Source organism: Mustelus asterias, chromosome 22 (assembly GCF_964213995.1).
Source record: "Mustelus asterias chromosome 22, sMusAst1.hap1.1, whole genome shotgun sequence".
NCBI lineage: Eukaryota > Metazoa > Chordata > Chondrichthyes > Carcharhiniformes > Triakidae > Mustelus > Mustelus asterias.
This window is the reverse complement of record NC_135822.1, coordinates 14,251,844-14,272,666: the sequence shown is the minus strand read 5'-3', so window position 1 is coordinate 14,272,666 and position 20,823 is coordinate 14,251,844. Positions and strand designations below refer to the sequence as shown.

The 20,823-nt window shown below is 43.1% G+C and overlaps 1 protein-coding gene across 1 annotated transcript; it reads right to left on the bottom strand.

Annotated features, from left to right (window-relative positions):
* Positions 1–20: 20 nt before the first annotated feature.
* Positions 21–12,319, bottom strand: tprg1l (tumor protein p63 regulated 1-like). The gene is made up of 5 exons (XM_078238758.1): positions 12,042–12,319; positions 6,903–6,994; positions 5,544–5,720; positions 3,552–3,705; positions 21–2,917 (listed from the first exon to the last, which is right to left on the bottom strand). The coding sequence occupies exons 1-5, from the start codon at positions 12,270–12,272 to the stop codon at positions 2,723–2,725; spliced, it is 849 nt and encodes a 282-aa protein (XP_078094884.1). The 5' UTR covers positions 12,273–12,319; the 3' UTR covers positions 21–2,722.
* Positions 12,320–20,823: the final 8,504 nt, after the last annotated feature.

The following is a 20,823-nucleotide window of genomic DNA, read 5'->3' as shown; positions in this document are numbered from 1 at the left end:
AATAACTACAGACCAAAATGTTGCATATTTAATTCAGTTTTATTAGCAACTGTGATGGCTTTAAATAAAATACAGAAAAATGCTTACAAAATATTGGATTATAGTTATCACACTTTAATGCAGCCTAAGCATCTTTTCTCAATCATCCCCAGTTTCTGGATTTAATGTGCATGCTAATCTTTTTTAATTGAAGTTGTCGTACATTGCTGAGCATTCAACTATTGACACCAGAGCTGCTGCCTGTGAATGTGCTTTGCAAAAGTGCCAAGACTCTAAAAAGTATTGAATTCTTATTGTGGGGAGTGATGCAGCTTGCACCGCCACCCTCAAATTGCTGCTTATTTAAGTCACTACTGAGGGAGTAGTGTTTCTGTCTGGGTAAGGTTAACAATAGAAAGCAGAGACTCAGCTTTGTGAATGGCAGATGCATTTAATTGCTTAATTGAATTTGCAGTGAAGGTTGGAATGTTGCTACCAGATATGGGTGACTGTGACAAATATTAAGCAGTAGTGAATATTTGCAGCAGTGAGACACTATTTGCTGTTTTAAATGTTGTTGCTTTGCTAATTAGTTTGAAGGGATGGAAGTTTGCTTTATAGCGATTGTCTACAACTGGGGACACTTTAGAGCAACTGTACATGGCTTCCCCAACTGTGCATCATGTTATTTTGGGGCCAGGGCAGCAATGGTCACTGTGGAACTTGGACTGAGTGCTAACAACTGTAAGGCCTCTTTAAATCCCAGCACTTATTTTTCCAATGGTGGGCATGGCCTAACTGCTCCTAAGATGCCAGTGGAAAGGTCGGCGATTTCTTCTATTCAAAGTAAACCCAATTTAAACGAGCCTCCCCTGGGGTCATAGCAATTTTGAAGCCTCAAAATGGGGTCACAATAGGAAAATGTTTAGGAAGCACTGGTCCAGGACCAGAGGCCAGACTGGGTAAGGCTGTCTGGCTTCCTTCCCTGAAGGGTGGTGGTGAACCTCATAGGTTTTTTTATCAACAGCTTTTGTGGTCACTTATTATTCTGCCACTCCACTACTTCCAGATTTTTGAAGTTAATTTCATAACTTCTTGTGGTGGAATTGGAACTTGTGGCATCTTAAGTTGCTAGTCTAGTAGCATAATCACTACGCCACTGTATTTGGTCAGTATTTAGAATGAATGAGAAACCCCAGACCCTGTTAATAGTGCTGATTATCATACAACTCCAGCACCCTTATAATGAATTATGCATCATTTCTGGCTTACCTTGTGATATTGGCACATCAACCATGTTTCATTGTGATTATTTTACCTCAGTGAGGCACTGTTATACATTAAAATTGCTGGTTTTAAAAAAAAATTGTGACTCCAGCACTGTTACACCTTGTGTTCAGCAGGTGATTTTAACTGTTTGAATTATATTTCAAATCTCAAAAGGATTGAATGTTCACAATCCAAGATTTTTGAAACTCTGTAACACACGTTATTCAATACTTAAAAGGGTTTTCAGTTTTTGCACACGACTTAATAGAATTGTGCTACAATCTGCCAATTTGAAAATACATCAACAAATCAAAGCAGAAGTTTACAAACGATAACTAATATAGCTACTTAAAGGCACAGCTGAGCGAGTCAATACTGGGCCTGTCAAATTAGGCAAGGCATTTAAATTGATCTTTTATAGCATCACGAGAATTCTCATTCAACAAGTGTGAAATTGTCTGCAATTCTGAACATTACTGACCTTAAGTCCAATACCACCATCATCGCTCTCCACCCCCCCCACAACCCACCCTGCCCCCACTCCCCCAAATGTGCTGTTGTAGTACATTTGTAGTTTGTTCTTTGATAAGTTATTAACATCTACCTAATATTTTTGTCTGCTAGTTTTTAAATTTGAGTTTGTGTTAAAGGTTCAGGTGGTATTAAAATAGTTTTTCTGGAGGTGTACAGCTTCATATGTTGGTAATTATTAAGATGCGAAGGTGTTCAGTGCACTAGTGTATTTTAGCATTTGGCCATCATATCTGACCCCAGGACAAAACCTTAGTGCAGCTTCAGTAATTACATTCCTTTAGGAAGTCTTTCTCTGGCTGCACACTGCGCCTGTTCAGACTTTGTTCATTATGGGACAACCATCAGAAAAGATATTCCCACAATCTGGATTGCATCTGAATTATGGCATTCACCTTTTCTCAAAGAGAGAAACTACTATTGGGCTATAGATGAAGATGAACAGGTAGTGTAGCAACTCGCTACAATACGCTTTTTCTCTCCATTAAAGCACAGGACTTCCATTTCCTCAGGCTCCTAATGGACATAGTAGCCTTCCATCTGACCTGCCCGGTTTCCTTTAGCTTTCAGAAGCACAAATGCTTGAGCACAGTAAGCAGGTCATCAAAAATGATAACGGACCCAAGCAGGACACAGTGCTCATCATTTTCCAGATTGCAATGCTATATTTTCTTGTGAATAATATGCAATAACTCTGAAGCAATTTGTTTTTAAAAATGACACTGTACCACATGCTGCAGTATATATTAAATGTGCTTTTAGGATAGAATGCAAACTTGCCTGATATATCCAACTCCATGACAATTTGCATTCAAAACTGCCCAGTTCCTTCTGAAGGCTGGATTAATAAAAATTGAAAAGGTGCAGAAGAGGCAATGTAAAATACCACATAGGTGGAGGAAGATCCTACTGACTGGGCACAACAAAGCTTAAAACCTCTGGTTTAAAATCCAATTGTTCCCCTTGACATTGAATAGCCCAGTTTGGCTTCATTGTTGATGAAAGACATTAGACCAATATAAGTCTGGATGAGAAGGGGCCGCTCCAGGATCAGCACTCCATTAGCCCGGCCAGGCAGTGGTGCTTCTTTGTGAGCCTTCTTCACAGCTTGGATTAATTGGGTCTTAAAATTGTCCAACTGGAATTTAATAAAGAGACTGTCAGTGTAGAAAAACCAACAAAAGTCAACTTGTTTTACAAATAGTCACTGACTAAGTAGTGTGCAATGAAAATTAAAAGCAATTCAGCAACTTACTAAAATTCAACAACTGAAACTTGTTAACTAAAGCTTCATCTTGCATTGAAAGAGGAAGTATCCTTATGATTACATAATGGTACACTAAGTGCATATACAGGTATCCTATGATCAATATACAATTGAACATTTTGTTTGGACGGATCCCACTTGGATTCATTTGGTTGTGAAGCAGATAATAATGGCAAGAGGAAGCCAGATAAGCACAAAGGGATGAAAGGACCAGAAGGATATATTGACAGGGTTAGATGAAGAGGAGTGGAGGAATCTCACGTGGAGATTACTGGCATTGACCAGTTGGGCCAAAAAGCCTATTGTAATATTTCTCTATGAAATTCTATGTAAGCTCTCCACCAATGTCTGATGCGATATCCAGCTGAGCTATCGACCTTTATGTTGAATCAGTGTTCAGGCCGTAGGACATACCACATGCCAATGTAGAAAGTAGTATTTTGTGTCAGAAGATGCCTTGTCACACCAAATCACTTGGCTTATTACCAGGCTGAATGCTTCTTACCTGACAGAGGGTTGCAATTTTCTCATCTACGTTTGCCATGGGGTGCTCAGTGAAGGTGGCATATGGCATGTCAGTTGACCATGGATTCCAGCGGTTAATAAAGGAAGGTCTATCCCGCTTGTCCCACTGAACACGAATCCCATGTCCCTCTCTCCTGTGAAAACAAACTAGATGAACCAAAACTTAGTACAATGTGTCTCTTGGGAGCAATAGTTGTGACTTAATACTAAAGAGTAGAAATAGACATTTGTTTGTTGTTGAATATGAGACCGAGTGTTTTGGACAATGCTAAACAAGCCAGTGGGTATCGGCAGAGAAATAAATCAGAGTGAGAAAGAAACAGCGAGTTAGCTGGCATCTATGAAGAGGAAAGAGGTTATCATTCCAAATTCAGTCCTTTCCTCACATCTTATTACAAGCAGTAATAGACTATTTGATCTTGAAGCGGTTACAGTTGGCAAGGTTGCATTTATTGCACATTAAGAAGTCTCACAACATCAGGTTAAAGTCCAACAAGTTTATTTGGCAGCACAAGCTTTCGGAGTCTCACTCCTTCATCAGGTGAGTGAGAAGTTGTGTTTACAAACTCAATTTACAAGATAATGGTTGGAATGCGAGTCTTATTGCACATACCAGAAATGAAACTTGATGACTTATAACCTACTTGCCATTAAGGGTCAACCACATGATGTGGAACTGGAGTCATATGTTAAAGAAAGACTTATATTTATATAGACCATCTGATATCTCAAAGTGCTTTACAGCTGTTGAGTCACTGCTGTTAGAAATGTGGCAGCCAATTTGTACATAGCAAGTTTCCACAAATTAGCAGTTGATAATGACCAGATAATCCGTTTTTACTTATGGTGATTGAGGAATAAAAATTGGCCAGGGATAACTCCCCTGCTCCTCTTAAATTATGGTAAGAAGTCTCACAACACCAGGTTAAAGTCCAACAGGTTTATTTGGTAGCAAATACCATAAGCTTTCGGAGCACAGCTCCTTCGTCAGATGGAGTGGATATCTGTTCTCCAACAGTGCACAGACACAGAAATCAAGTTACAGAATACTAATTAGAATGCAAATCTCTACAGCCAGCCAGGTCTTAAAGGTACAGACAATGTGGGTGGAGGGAGCATTCAACACAGGTTAAAGAGATGTGTATTGTCTCCAGACAGAATTATGGCAGTGGAAGGAACAGATGGAACCATGATTTCATGTCCCATCCAACAGATGGCACTTCTGACAATGCAGCATTCCCTCAGTACTACATTAGAGCACCAGCTTTGATTTTTGTACTCAAGCTCTGGACTGGGATTGAACCCAGAAGGTTGTGATTCAGAGTTATGCCAATGAGCTATGGGCACTGCAGGTGGGTGGCAGCTCCACTTGGTTTTATCACTACTTGGTAGCTTTAATGGTTTATTTGCCAATTCACAAATAACCAGATTTATTGAGTGAGACATTGTGGAATTTGAACTCAGCTGCCTGGAATGCTCATCCAGTTCCATCAATAGTAAACTACAGCACACATTTTTTGGACTTCTTGTGTACTTCAGAGCATTTTTTGTGTTTATTCCAGATTTTTCTGTGTTGACAATGGAGTCCTGACCCTCCAGGACTGTGAAATCTATAGCAAATTTATGTACAAACTTTTGTGTAGAATTTACATCATGGAAACAGGCCATTCTGCCCAATGAGTCTCCTGCCATCCTATTTCTTCTCAGCCAATCAGCATACCTTCTATGCCTTTTTTCCTCATGTAGTTACCTAGCTTCTCCTTAAATTCATCTATTCTTGCTTTAACCATTCCACACGGTAGCCAGTGCCACATGCACTCCACTCTCTGGATGCTTCCCCTGCATTCCTTATTGGATTTATTAGTGACTATTTTCTATTTATGGCCCCCAGCTTAATTACAACTTCCACGACATTAGTCTTGAATCTGGTGTGGGACCTGTGCAAAAACAAAGATTTCACTATCGTACTCACTTATTCAGAGACTTTGGAGGAAACAGAAACTCTCCAATTGAAATGGTATCTACTGCATTGAGTGAAATTCGGATAACCTGCCGGCAGATGAGGCTGATGAAGTCATATTTACAGAGGAGCAGGGATCGCTCGGTGATCAGTACTAGACGTTCCTTTTCATTGTTCCAATGGTCAATCCTGGGAAAAATTCAGGTTTAAAAACATTATTCATCTAAACTATTTTTCACACCATAGAAATCACAATTTTCTCTCTTTAGTTACCATGACAGTTGATCATTAGACTGGCTAATATCTTATGACTATAAACTAGTGAGAAACTGCATGACCAAAGGATGGAGGTGGTATTTTATCTGTTTGCAGCATTGTTTCTTCTTTGTTCACAACTAATAAATAAAACTAGAGGGCCACCAACAACTTGTACTTATGTCGCATCTTTAATGTAATACAACGTCCCATGGATCTTCATGGGAGCCTGAACAAAGAAACACCGAGCGACATTAGAGACTATTAGAGCAGTTAACTAAGAACTTGGTCAAAGGAGCATCTGAAAAGAGGAACGGAAGATAGAGAGGTTGCAGACAGTCCGGCTCAGCTTCAGACAGTTGTCAAGGAGACGTGTGGAGTGGATGACTAGGGAACAGAGTTTGTGGCAAGGACCGAAGGCAATCATCATGTGCTGATTCACAAACTCACTGCAACTGACAGATGAGAGGTAATAAATGCTGACTTTGCCAGCATCGTTAACATATTAAGAATGATTTTTAAAATCAGCAACGTCCTACAAATAGCAATAAGTTAAATTGGTCAAGGGGGGGGCGGGGAGACATCCCCTGTTCAAATCAGGGATTTTATATCATGCTGAACCACTGATGGTTCAGTCAGTGGCATCAGGATCTTTGGTTATCATCTTAGCTGAGGGATGGCAATAATGTGAAGCTCACAACCAAGCTTTGCTTATTTGATAAGGAGTTCCTTCCTCCACTGAACATGCTGACATTTGGCATTTAGTCACTGCACTGCAACTCCTTGTGAAATCCACCAAAGCAACATTAGGTCTAACTGATCCATTGGATTTCAATACAATGGAAATAAATCAAATGAGACAGTCTGTGTATATATTTGAAAATAGTACTGTAATTTTTCCACTAGATGGGGCCACCTCACTTGCTCGATCCTGGGTATCACTTGAACTGCAAGATGCATCATGTAAAAGCTTGTTCAACACTCTGAATCTGAATCTAATGCCAATTTCCTGACAAACTAGAAGTGGAAGTTGGAATGAACTGTTTGTTACAATCCTGCTAACAGTACTATCCAACAACCATGGATAACAATATCACTTGTGAAAAGGTCACTTACTCAGTTAGCAGCCACACACTCTGCACACTGCCATCCTCTGTTGGCATAGCGATGGTTCGAATATCAGAAACAGCGCGTTCAATGGTCCCTGGCTAGAGAGAAGAGAGAATGTTTATGGTGAGAAACTGTGCCAAGACGAGTAAAAAGCTCGGGTGTCTTTTCAGCTTGGCTGTGAGTCGATCAGAGGCAACAAGACTTCTACCTCCCAAACCTGTGACATCCACTATCTAGTAGGACAAGGGCAACAGGTGCGACTTCCTGCATGCAAGTCCTCCTCCAAGTCAAACACCTTCCTGACTTGGATAAGTATCAACGTTCCTTCATCATTGCCTATTCAAAATTCTGGAGCTCCCTATCTAATAGAACTGTGGAAGCACCTTCACCACACAAACTCTAGAAGGCAGCTCACCACCAGCTCCTCAAGGAGAACGAAGGATGAGCAATAAATGCTGGTCTTACCAATGACGGCCATATCCTGTGAATGAATAAATTTAAAAATAACACCTATTTACAGAATAAAATCACGTTTAAACTGAAGTTTTATTATGATACAGAATTTGAACCAATGCTTTGGTGACCGCAGTTTGCCTGCAGGATTGAATTACGAGGACTGGTTGCATAATTTGCCTTGCATTTCCTTGAGTGCAAAGGAGCAACAGATGATCAAGCTGATTAAAAATATTGAACAGATCCAACAGAGTAGAAACAGAGAAACTAGTTCCTCTGGTGGGATAATCAAAAATGAGGGGATACAAGTATTGAGCTTTTTCACAAAAAAAGATAAGTAGAAATCTGGAACTGTCTCCCATAAAAGGCTGGGACAATTGGAAGTTTCAAGAGTGAGACTGACCGTTAGCATTAGACAGGAAATCAGAGATGCATGTGATAGAGGAATATCTGTGCGTATGGGTGACTTTAATCTGCATATAGATTGGGTGAGTCAAATTAGTCACAGTACAATGGAGGAGGAATTTCTGGAGTGTGTACGGGATGGTTTACTGGGCCAATATGTTGAGGAACCAACAAGGGAACAGGCCATCTTGGACTGGATATTGAGCAATAAGAAAGGATTAGATGGCAATCTAGTTGTGAGAGAACCCTTGGGGATGCGTGACCATAATATGATAGAATTCTTTATCAAGGTGGATAGTGAGTTGGTTGATTCTGAGACCAGGTTCCTGAATCTCAATAAAGGTAACTTTATGAGGCATGAGATGACTATGATAGACTGGGAAACATTATTGAAAGGGCAATGGACAGGCAATGGCAGGCATTCAACGAACGAATGGGTGAACTCCAAATGTTATTTATTTCTATTTGGCGCAAGAGTGGAAAGTGAACTGTAGCCAAACCATGGCTTACAAGGGAAATTGGAGATAGTATTAGATTAAGAGGAGCAGCTTACAAATTGGCAAGAAAAAGCAACAGACCTGAGAATTGGGAGCAGTTTAAAATTCAGCAAAGGCAGACCAAGGTATTGATTAAGAAGGGAAAATAGAGTATGAAAGTAAGCTAGCAGAGAACATAAAAACTGACCGTAAACATTTCTATAGGTATGTAAAGAGAAAAAGAGTGACACAAATGAATGTAGGCCCCTTACAGTCAGAAACAGGAGAATTCGTAACAGGAAACAAAAAAATGGCTGAGGAACTAAGTTCATACTTTGCTTTTATCTCCACAAAGGAAGATATGAAAAATGTACCAGAAGTTCTGAGAAACACAAGATTTAGTGAGGGGCTGAAGGAAATCAATATAAATAAAGAAATAGTTTTGGGGAAATTAATGAGATTGAAGGTGGATAAATCTCCAGAGTCTGATAATCTTCAGCCCAGATTATCTAAGGTAGTGGCCCCAGAAATAGTAGATCCCCACTGATTGGTATTTTCCAAAATTCTTTGGACTCTGGAATGGTTCTTACAGACTGGAGGGTAGCTAATGTAAGATCACTTTTTTAAAAAAAGGAGGTAGAGAGAAAACAGGGAACTATAGACCAGTGAGCCTAATGTCAGTACTGGGGAAGTTGCTAGAGTCCGTTATCAAGGGTTTCATGGCTCAGCATTTGGAAAGCAGTGGTATTAACAGACAAAGTCAGCATGGATTTATGAAAGAGAAATCATGCTTGAAAAATCTACTGGAATTCTTTGAGGATATAACTAGTAGAGTTGACCAGGGAGAGCCGGTGTATGTGGTTTATTTAGAATTCAGAAGGCTTTCGACAAGGTCTCACATAGTAGATTACTATGTAAAGCTAAAGCGCATGTGATTGTGGTTAGTGTCTCAAGATAGATAGAAAGATGGTTAGCAGACAGGAAGGAAGTATTTAAATAACTGGGTCTTTTTCCGTTTGGCAGGCAGTGACCAATGTGCTATTGCAGGGATTTGAGCTAGGACCTCAACTGTTCACATTATATATTGTTTTGGACGAGGGAACAAAATGTATTATCTACAACCTTGTAGATGATACAAAGTTGGGTGGGAGGGTGAGCTGTGAGGAGGATGCAGAGATGCTTCAATGTGATTTGGACTGGCTGAGTGTGTGGGCATCTGCATGGCAGATGCAGTATAATGTGGATAAATGTGAAATTATCCACTTTGGTAACAAAAGTAGGAAGGCAAATTATGATTTGAATGGGTGTAAATTGAGAGAGGTGGATACTCAGCGAGGCTTTGGTGTCCTCATGCATCAGTCGCTGAAAGTAAGCGTGCAGGTACAGCAGGCAGTAAAGAAGGCAAATGGCATGTTGGCCTTCATAGTGAGAGGATTTGAGCTTAGGAATAGAAATGTTTTACTGCAATTGTATAGGGCATTGATGAGGCCACACCTGGAGTACTGTGTGCAGTTTTGGTGTCTTTATCGGAGGAAGGATGTCCTTGCTATAGAGGAAGTGCAGCAAAGGTTTACCAGGCTGATTCCTGGAATGGCAGGACTGTCATGTAAGGAGAGACTAAATTGGTTAGGATTATATTCGTTGGAGTTTAGAAGAGTGAGAGGGGAAACTTATAAAATTCTAACAGGATTAAACAGGGTGGATTCAGAAAGAATGTACCCGATGGTGGGGGAGTCCAGAACTAGGGGCCATAGTTTGAGGATAAAGTTTTAGGACTGAGGTGAAGAGAAATTTCTTCACCCAGAGGGAATTCACTCCCACAGAAAGTAGTTGAGGCTAAAATGTTATCTGATTTCAAGAAGGAATTAGATATAGCTCTTGGGGCTAAAGGGATCAAAGGATTGGGGGGGGGGGGGGAGGTGGGATCAGGATATTGAATTTGCTGATCAGCCCTGATCATAATGAATGGTGGAGCAGGCTCAAAGGGCTGATGGCCTACTCCTGCTTCTAGTTTCTATGTTCGTTTCTATGTAAATGATATGGAGTAAAGGCAGGTAAATGGGAGTTGAGGTACAGATCAGCCATGATTTAACTAAATGGCAAGTAGACCCAAGGGGTTCCTCAGAAAAGACAGACCAACTTTGCAGCCAACTGTCACAAACATGTTAGAAATCCCAAACTACCCATGAGCAGCTGGTGCAGAAGCCGGTATTTACATTTCCTAATCTGTCCGTTAGGCTAAGAGTCACTCACTGAAATCAAATACTGTGGTTAGGATAGAAGTGAAAAGGCACTGATCACACTGAAACAAGCATATAAACACAACAATTAATAATTCAAAGAGCATTTAGCATCATCTTTCCTTTGAGCTATCACAGGCCAACACTGATTCCTTGTCAGAAGCCTGGCTACAATCTCTCTCTTTAAAAAAAATCTTCACAATAGCTGCCAGAGCAGGAGTAAAGGAAACATAAAATAATAGGCCAGCTTATTTCAAATCTATGGCAGACAGACATTGAACAGAGCATTATAGTTAGCAGGTGAAAGCAGCCTGTTTCTCCCCGACAGTGAGGTGAACAGTCCTTCCTCTGTCCAAAATTTGGTGTCTGGTTTTACATTTTAGAAATTTTGTGTATCGTCTGTGATAAAGAGAAAATCTATATAGACTAGATGGATAAATTAATATAGATTTGAATAAATATAATCCGATGTTTACAGGTAAAGAAACATACAGGTTCTGATGCTGACTGTAATTCGCTATTGAGATAGATTTACAAGTTTGCATGGTTGTTCAAATTGTTGCAATGCATATGATTTTTTATTTGTTCATGGGATGTGGGCTTCGCTGGGCCAGGATTTATTGTCCAACCCTAGTTGCCCTTCAAGGGCAGTTAAGAGTCAACCACATTGCTGTGGATCAGATAAGATTTCCTTCCCGAAAGGACGATTAGTGCACCAGATCGGTTTTTACAACAATTGACAATGGTTTTGTGGTCATCATTAGACTTTTAAATCCAGATTTTTATTGAATCCAAATTTCACCAACTGTCATAGTGGGATTCGAACCCGGGTCCCCAGAGCATTACCCTGGGTCTCTGGATTACTAGTGACATGACTAGTTATGTGACTAGACTAGTAATAAGTCAGTTAGGGAAATCAGTTGTTAAAAATCTGGAAGTAAAAAACCAGGCGTCAGCAAGTGAAGTTGTTGAATTGTCAAAATTCAAAGGTAAGGAAACCTTCCTTCCCCGTCTGAACAGTACATGACTCCAATGGTTGATTTCTAAAGTGGCCAAACAAGCCCCTCAAGTTGTGTCGAGCCACTAGGAGACCTCTACCCCCCACCCCTCCCCTCAATCCCCCCATAACCTCCTCAGGGACAACTAGCAATAGACAATAAATGTCAATTCTGCGGAAAATATAGAAAAAATTAAGATCTAGACGAATATGTACCTTCTCCAAACATCTATAAATATAATTCAAATTATGCACACATAATATTTTGCAGATATAAATAAGGTAAATAGATTTAGACATGGAGATATCAGTATTCAATAATACACATAATTTACAAATAGTTAAAGCAAACATATTTGTATATTGTATTTGATGACTCTATTTATAATTTGAATAAAACAGACAGACATCCAAATACAGAGATGGATAAACAGAAATAAACACAGATTTAGACAGGGGGCCATAAACATGAACAATGCTGATCTATTTAATTTATATATAATGAACTCCAGTGTACAGAGTGAGGTAGGGCAGGTTTGACCATCACTGGGCTGAGTGAGGACCGCGGCCTTACCCTGAACACAAAGTAATCCCTGATCTTGGCCTGCAGGGTGGGATCCTTCACACTGAACGGAGTCAGAGTCTCGGCCGCACGGCCTGCAGGCACCGCGCTCTCCGCCGCCACTGCCTGCGAGTGAGGCGCCTCGCTCCGGGCGGCGGCGCCCACCGGGAAAGCCGGGTCCGCGATGCCCTCGGTAGGCAGCACCGCCACCTCCGGCTCCACTGAATCGTCCATCTGCAGCATGGCGGCCGGGCCGAGCCGAGCGGAGCAGGGCCGGGGGGAGGGGCCAAGGGGAAGGGGGTGGGACCAGAGGGAGGAGCCTGGCAGCAGGGGGAGGAGCCAGGGTGGGGCCAGAGGAGGAGCCTGGCAGCAGGGGGAGGAGCCAGGATGGGGCCAGAGGGAGGAGCCTGGCAGCAGGGGGAGGAGCCAGGGTGGGGGCCAGAGGGAGGGGCCTCCTCTGCGATAGGAGGAGGAGCCTGGCAGAAGGGGGAGGAGCCTGGGGTGGGACGAAGGGGGGAGCAGGAGGAGGGGCCTATGGAGGGGAGAGTCGGAGGGCATGGCCCAAGAGAGAGGATGGGGCAGGAGGCGGAGCCTGAGGGCAGTGGAGGAGCCTGAGAGCAGTGGGTGGGGCCTGGGGCAGGGGCGTGACCCAGGGAGGAGGAGGAGGAGCCTCCTTGGGGCAGTATGGTGGCACAGTGGTTAGCACTGTTGCCTCACAGCGCCAGGGACTTGGATTCGATTCTGGCCTTGGGTGACTGTGCAGAGTCTGCACATTCCCCCCGTGTCTGCGTGGATTTCCTCCGGGTGCTCCAGTTTTCTCGCACACTCCGAAGAGTTGCGGATTTGGTGGATTGGTCATGCTAAATTGCCCCTTAGTGCCCCAAGATGTGTAGGTTAGGTGGATTAGCCATGATAAATATCATAGAAATCATAGAAACCCTACAGTACAGAAAGAGGCCATTCGGCCCATCGAGTCTGCACCGACCACAATCCCACCCAGGCCCTACCCCCATATCCCTACATATTTACCCACTAATCCCTCCAACCTACGCATCTCAGGACACTAAGGGCAATTTTTTTTTTAGCATGGCCAATCAACCTAACCCGCACATCTTTGGACTGTGGGAGGAAACCGGAGTACCCGGAGAAAACCCATGCAGACACGAGGAGAATGTGCAAACTCCACACAGACAGTGACCCAAGCCGGGAATCGAACCCGGGTCCCTGGAGCTGTGAAGCAGCAGTGCTAACCACTGTGCTACCGTGCCGCCCGTATGTGAGGATGTGGGAATAGGGCCTGGGTAAGATGCTCTGATGTTGAGTTGGTGCAGACCTGATGGGCTGAATGGCCTTCTTGTACACTGTAGGAATTCAATGATTCAATGAGCCTGGGAGATAACAGACAGGGCGGGGCCTGAGGGGATGAGGATGGGATCTGAAGACAGAGGTGGGGTCTGAGGGGGTGAGGATGGGACCTGAAAGCAGGGTCAGAGTCTAAGGGGGAAAGGGTGGGGCCTGAAGGCTGGGTGGGTTCTGAGGGGGCAAGGGTGGGGGCCTGAAGTTGGGGGCGGTGCCAGGGACGAGATTAGGGTAATGGGGCAGGGCCAGGCGCAGAGAGAATATACAGGGCAAGGCAAGAGGAATGGGGATGGGTTGCTAAGGGATTTGTGGATGGGAGGGTGCCCAGATGAGCTCAGTTTGGTGTTTGATGGCATTGAGACTGACGATATGAAATTTGAACAATTTGTGAAGGGAATGGACATTGTGTCTGGACTGGGCACAGTGATTGGATGAGGTTGGAGTTTGGAGAGAGGATGAGGCAGAAGAACTTTGGCTTGAGAAGGAACAGAGATCAAGGTGAGGATTGATGGTGGGCCTGAGACTAAGATAGGGGCTGGGAAGCGAGAGTGTGAGTAGTTGTATTGTGGGAGAGATTAATGATTCTGGATTCTGAAAACAAATATGGCACAGAAAATGTCTGTTTCCTTACACTGCGGCTGACAAAGATTGGGAGGAATTGAGAATGTGGCCACAACTGGACAGAATAGAATTGGTCTTCTGGGAGAATGTGATCAAGTAGATCTTGGATCTCTCTTCATTCAAACCTATCTTCACAAGTTTAGTGCCAGCAACACAGCTGAGTGTCCTTACGTGCCCATTCAAATACATTATCCAACTGAATTCACTGGAATTGATCAGGAGTGAGAACCTATGACAATTTTACTCTTTGGACTGAAGGTGCAGAGACTAATTGGCACCCCTGCTGCTGCTTCAGGTGAAATCGGGTAGTTTGGCACAGTCCGAGAATTGAATTTGGGTCTTCGGTAGATTTGAATTGCTCAGTGTTGTGTCGGGCAAAGTCATTTTCACTGAAGACGTAGGCCGGAATGTTACGGCCATTCACACCAGTGGGATTTTCCCATCCCGCTGCAGTGAACGGAGATTTGGCTGCAGTGGGAGTGTGGCGTAAACAGCTGGTAAGATCGCGCCCTCAGAGTTATAGAGTTTTATAACACAAAAAAGAGGTCCTTCAGCCCATTGTGTCTGCACAGACTATCAAGTAACGATCCATTCTAATGCTATTTTCCAGTATATGGTCCGTAGCCTTGTATGCTATGGCGTTTCAAGTGCTCATCCCAGTGCTTCTTGTGAGAGTTCCCAGCTCTACCACCTTATTGGGCAGTGAGTTCCAGATTCCCAACACCCTCTGGGTGAAAATGGTTTTCCTCGGATCCCCTCTAAATCTCCTGCCCCTTATCTTAAATCTGCAGAGGGGAAGCCTTCCTTCCGATCTGCCACATCTATATCTCTCATCATTTTGTACAACCACACCCCCCACTCCTCCCCCCCACCCCCTCCCAGCCTTCTCTGCTCTGAGGATAACAACTCCAGCCTAACCAGCCTTTTTTCATAGCTGAAATGCTCCAGCCCAGGCAACATCCTGGTTAATCTCCTCTGCACCCTCTCTAAGTGCAACCACATCCTTCCTATAGTGTGGTGAACGGAACTGCACACAGTACTCCAGCTGTGGCTAATAATTGTTTTATACAGCTCCATCATAGTCTCTTTTTTTTTATTACACAAATATGCTTGAAAAATAATGCCCGAACTCCCAATGTGATCAGCAGCACAGCCATCTGCGCAGACCCCAACATGACACAGGACGAACCTAACCAAGCCCCCTTATGCTGCAGTCAGAATGGGAATGCCCATTAGGGTCCAGCTACAGCAGTTATACATTGAAAAGATTTTCCTGCTAAAAAGTTTATTTATTATTGTCACAAGTAAGGCTTACATTAACGCTGCAATGAAGTTACTGTGAAATTCCCCTAGTCGCCACAGTCCGGCACCTGTTCAGGTCAATGCACCTAACCAGCATGTCTTTCAGATTGTGGGAGGAAACCGGAGCACCCGGAGGAAACCCACACAGAACGGGGAGAACGTGCAAACTCCACACAGACAGGGACCCAAGCCGGGAATCGAACCCGGGTCCCTGGTGCTGTGAGGCAGCAGCGCTGTGCCACCGTGCCGCCCCCCCCCCCCCCCCCCCCATTGCTATTTTAAAAGATATGTTGAAGCTTTTTAATTTTTTTTTGCTATTAATTTTAAGTAGTTAATCCTATTGCTATTGGTTCATTTAAAATGTAATTTTTATTTTTTTATGATTGATGATGAGTACTATTTAATGTATAAATGCCCATAGGTTTTGTTATATGTTCTAAATTTATGCAACAGCTATCTAAATCTGCATTATATTACTGTATAACGTTACATGTGGCATGCTTATAAGTGTTGGTATGTTTTAATTTAGAATGCGGAAACTAAAAATTTAATTGGAAAGATGACTAGGCTTTTGGTTGCCTGGACATATTTCCTTGTGTGGCTCGATGATAGATTTTGTACACTAATGTTCCTCTGAAACTCATTGAGATGTTTACTATGATAAAGATTCTATATAGAGGCAAGTTTTATTTTGTTGTAGCTAATGGTTTCTGAATAACCCAGTGAGAATTTTCTTCATCGCTGTCCCTCTGACGAATTGGTATCATGTGTATTCTTGGTGATTTGTATATGACCTAGTTCTAGCTCACATGGCATGCAACAGTGCTGAGGTAAGTAGCCTTTTTCTTAATTTTGCACCCAATCTCCACATCAGGTAAGGTGCAGATGATGCTCACAGTACCAAATATTAACTCATGGAGCATGCTCGGAACAAGAAGGTCAAAAAGCCCCCTTGAGCTGAATCAGCCCAGCACTCCGAGGACACAGCTATCGACGGTCAGTCAGAAATCAGAGGTCCCTATGGATTATTCAGTAGGTCATTCTTTGGGCAGGATCAGTTGAGATCCACAGATATTGACCCGAATAAGATGGTTCGGTTCAGGGTGTCAGAGGTTCCTTTATTAATCCATTGGATCAAGCAGAAATGACTGCAATTCTCCTGAATTGTTACAAACTCACTCTTCTCTCTTGATGGTGTAGCCTCCGTGCAAACAGTCAGTAGAAGGTATCGTGAGCTTTGTCTTCCCCCAAATCTGAGCTGTCAAAGCCAACTACAGGACCCCTACCATTGCCCTTGGTAAAGACAGCAAACCCGGGGCTGGATCAGCAGTCGGGTTTGATAATTTGCTGACCTTGTATCACTCAGTTTTGCCATGGACAATTTGTTTCATTGTTTCATTTCTCTGCAGCTGATGTGGTCAAACACGGTCAGGTAATGTTTTGTGTCTTCACCACATATTAACATGCACACACATGAAGAACAATCATCATCCCAATGCGTGTTTGAACACCTTGATGTATATATACATCCTATGCTAACATTAGCATTATTGGTAACATCAGTCACAGCTATTATTACATGAGAATTAATCAGCAGTGGTTCAGTTGGTATCCCTCTCGCCACCAAGTCAGAACGTTATGGGTCCAAATCCCCACTCCAGAGGCATCAGCACAAAATCCAGCCTCACCATCTTTCACAGCCTCAGGATGTCTCCAAGCACTTTACAGCAAATTAAGTTTTTTGTTCTGAAGTGCAGGCACTGTAACATAGGAAAATCTGCAGCCAAATTATGCACAGCAAGTTCCCACAGACATCAATGTGATAACAGCTTTTTTTTAAGGTCATTCATTCATGTGACATGAGTGTCGCTGACTGGCCAGCATTAATTGCCCATCCTTAGTTGCCAAGGGCAATTGAGAGTCAACCACTTGCTGTGGCACTGCAGTCACATGTGGGTCAGACCAGGTAAGGATGGCAAATTTCCTCGCCTAAAGGACATTAGTTTTTCTGACGATCAACAATAGTTCATGGTAATCAGTAGATTCTTAATTCCAGATTTTTTAATCAAATTAAAATTCCACCATCTGCTGTGACGGAATTCGAACCCGGTTTCCTAGAACATTAGCTGCGTTTCCGGATTAATAAAGTTTATTTATTGTGTCACAAGTAGGCTTACATTAACACTGCAATGAAGTTACTGTGAAAATCCTCTAGTCGCCACACTCTGGTGCCTGATTGGATACGCTGAGGGAGAATTTAGCATGGCCAGTGCACCTAACTTGCATGTTTTTCAGACTGTGGGAGGAAACCAGAGCACCCGGAGGAAACCCACGCAGACACGGGGAAAACATGCAGACTCCTCACAGTGACCCAAACCAGGGATCGAACTTGGGTTCCTGACCCTGTGAGGCAGCAGTGCTAACCACTGTGTGATAATACCTCTAGGCCAGTGCCTCCCCTAGATTTAGTGATGTTGGGTGAGGGACAAATATTGACCAAGACACCAGGGAAAATGTCACTTCTCTTCTTCGAAGTAGTGTCATGGCATCTTTTCAGTCCACTGGAGAGGGCAGTCAGGATCTCGGTTTAACATCTCATCCGAAAGACTGTGCTTCCAACAGCGCAGAACTCCAGATCAAAAATTGAGCACATGGTCGAGTCACGGGCAAGAACGCCTGCCCCATTCTGCTAATGCGGATTTGCCTAACAGGGCATTTTAGACAATATGAAGTTAAAAATAAGAGGGGAAGTTCAGTGAAACTTTCTCATCTAAAAGTTACCAGGGGAGGATATTGAAATTTAGATCCAAACAGACATGTTGCAGGATATAATGTGAAAAGCGGTCAGTGAGATTGAAAATCTCCTTTTATGTTCTAAACATTCATCTTCTTGAGTTAAAGGCCTGGTATATCCTAACACATTGAAAAACTTTTTGACAGTTAGTGGGTACCAGCCTGTGCTGACACCAGGGGGCAGTACATCCTGAGCAAAATTAAATCTGTCTATGACCAGTGAAGAACTTTGAAAGAACAGAAGACTCACAATAATCTGCTTCCTTCATTACACTCTTGCTGGTGTTACAGTTCTTGCTGTATAAGGAAGTAAGGTAATTTGTTGGGGAGGGGAGTTGTCAAATTGCATGTAATTCTTGGTCTAGGTCAGCAGAAAACAGCATGAAATAATTGACTCTTTTTGTCAAATATGTATTTTGAAACTTAAAGCGTAATGTCTGAAATATAAGTTTTATTAGATGCGAGTCTTTTATACTTGATACAAGGAATGTATATATTTAAGAAGACTGAGAGAGTCCTTGGATGGAGAATTGGAGCAAGTTCACATGCAAGTTGTGTCAATATTTCCGAGGACTGCATTTCTTAGCCAATTGATCCAGTTCCAATTCCAGGTTTTATTTCGGAAACTGGATTTCAGTGTTTTTAATATAAATGTTTCTTGTTGAAAATTGCGATAGTAAGCATGGTGTTAAACCAGATCATTTTTTGGACAAAGTTTCATTTATTAGCATTTCTGCCAATTCAGATTAAAGTGAACACATTCCATGGTGATGGTGCACACTTGCCATAAATAATTCACTGTACAAGAAGCTCAGAAGTGGGGAGGCAGTGACACAGTCGTATGGTCGCTGGACTAGTAATCCAGAGACCCAGGGGTAATGCTCTGGGGACCCAGGTTCAAACCCCGCCATGGCAGCTGGTGGAATTTAAATTCAATACAACATCTGGAATTAAAAGTCTAATGATGACCATGAAGCCATTGTCGATTGTCATAAAAACCCATTTGTTTCGCTAATGGCCTTATTTGGTCTATATATGACTCCAGATCCACAGCAATGTGGTTGACTCTTAAATGTCCTCTGAAATGGCCCAGCAAGCCACTCAGCTGTATCCAATCACTACAAATAAAGCAACAAGACATGAAACCGGACAGATCACCCAACATTGACCTAGGCACCGGAAGCGACAATGGCTAAACCAGCCCTGTTGACCCTGCAAAGTCCTCCTTACTAACATATGGGGCTTGTGTCAGGTGAAGCAACAGCCTGACATAGTCATACTCATGGAATCAATATCTTACAGATAACATCCCACCTACACCAACCCTGGGTATGTCCTGTCCCACCAACAGAGCAGACCCAGCAGAGGTGGCGGCACAGTGGTGTATAGTCAGGAGGGAGTTGTCCCGGAGTCCTCAGCATTGATTCAGGACCCCATGAAGTCTCATGGTATCAAGTCAAACCTGGACAAGGAAGCTTCCTGCTGATTACCACATGCCGTTTCCCACCTCCCCCAACCCACCCACCCCCCAGCTGATGAATCATGTTGAATACCAATTGGAGGAAGCACTGGGAGTAGCAAGGGTGCAGAATGTACTCTGGGTGAAGGACTTCCATGGTCCTAAAGGTTGCTAAACTGAGTCCACGGCAGGAGGTGAGGGAACCAATGAGAGGGAAAAACATTCTTGACTTCATCCTCACCAACTTGTCTGCCACAGATGTAATGGAGACATCTGTCCATTACAGTATCTGTAGGTATGATCACTGTAAGAAGTCTCACAACACCAGGTTAAAGTCCAACAGGTTTATTTGATAGCACAAGCCACTAGCTTTCGGAGCGCTGCTCCTTCATCAGGTAAGTGGGAGTTCTGTTCACAAACAGGGCATATAAAGACACAAGCTCAATTTACAAAATAATGGTTGGAATGTGAGTCTTTACAGGTAATCAAGTCTTAAAGGTACAGACAATGTGAGTGGAGAGAGGGTTAAGCACAGGTTAAAGAGATGTGTATTGTCTCCAGCCAGGACAGTTAGTGAGATTTTGCAAGCCCAGGCAAATCGTGGGGGTTACACATAGTGTGACATGAACCCAAGATCCCGATTGAGGCCATCCTCATGTGTGCAGAACTTGGTTATCAGTCTCTGCTCAGCAACTCTGCGTTGTCGTGTGTCGTGAAGGCCGTCTTTGAGAACGCTTACCCGAAGATCAGAGGCCGAATACCCGTGACCACTGAAGTGTTCCCCAACAGGAAGAGAACACTCTTACTTGGTGATTGTCGAGTGGTGTTCATTCATCCGTTGTCGTAGGGTCACCAGGACACGGTATGATCACTTCACAGTCCTTGTGGAGACAAAGTCCCATCTTAATATCCATCGTGTTGTGTGGCACTACCACCACGCTAAATGAGATAGATTTCAAACAGATCTAGCAACTCAAGACTGGGCATTCATGAGGCACTGTGGGCCACCACCAGCAGCAGAATTGTACTCAACCACAATCTGTAACTTCATGCCTGGCATATTTACCTTTAGCACCAAGCCCGGGGATTAACCCTGGTTCAATGAAGAATGTAGGAGGGTATGCCAGGAGCAACACCTGGCACACCTAAAAACGAGGTGCTTACCTGGTGATGCTACAACACAGGACTACTTGCATGCCAAACAGCATAAACAGCAAGTAATAGACAGAGCTAAGCAATTCCACAACCAACAGATCAGAT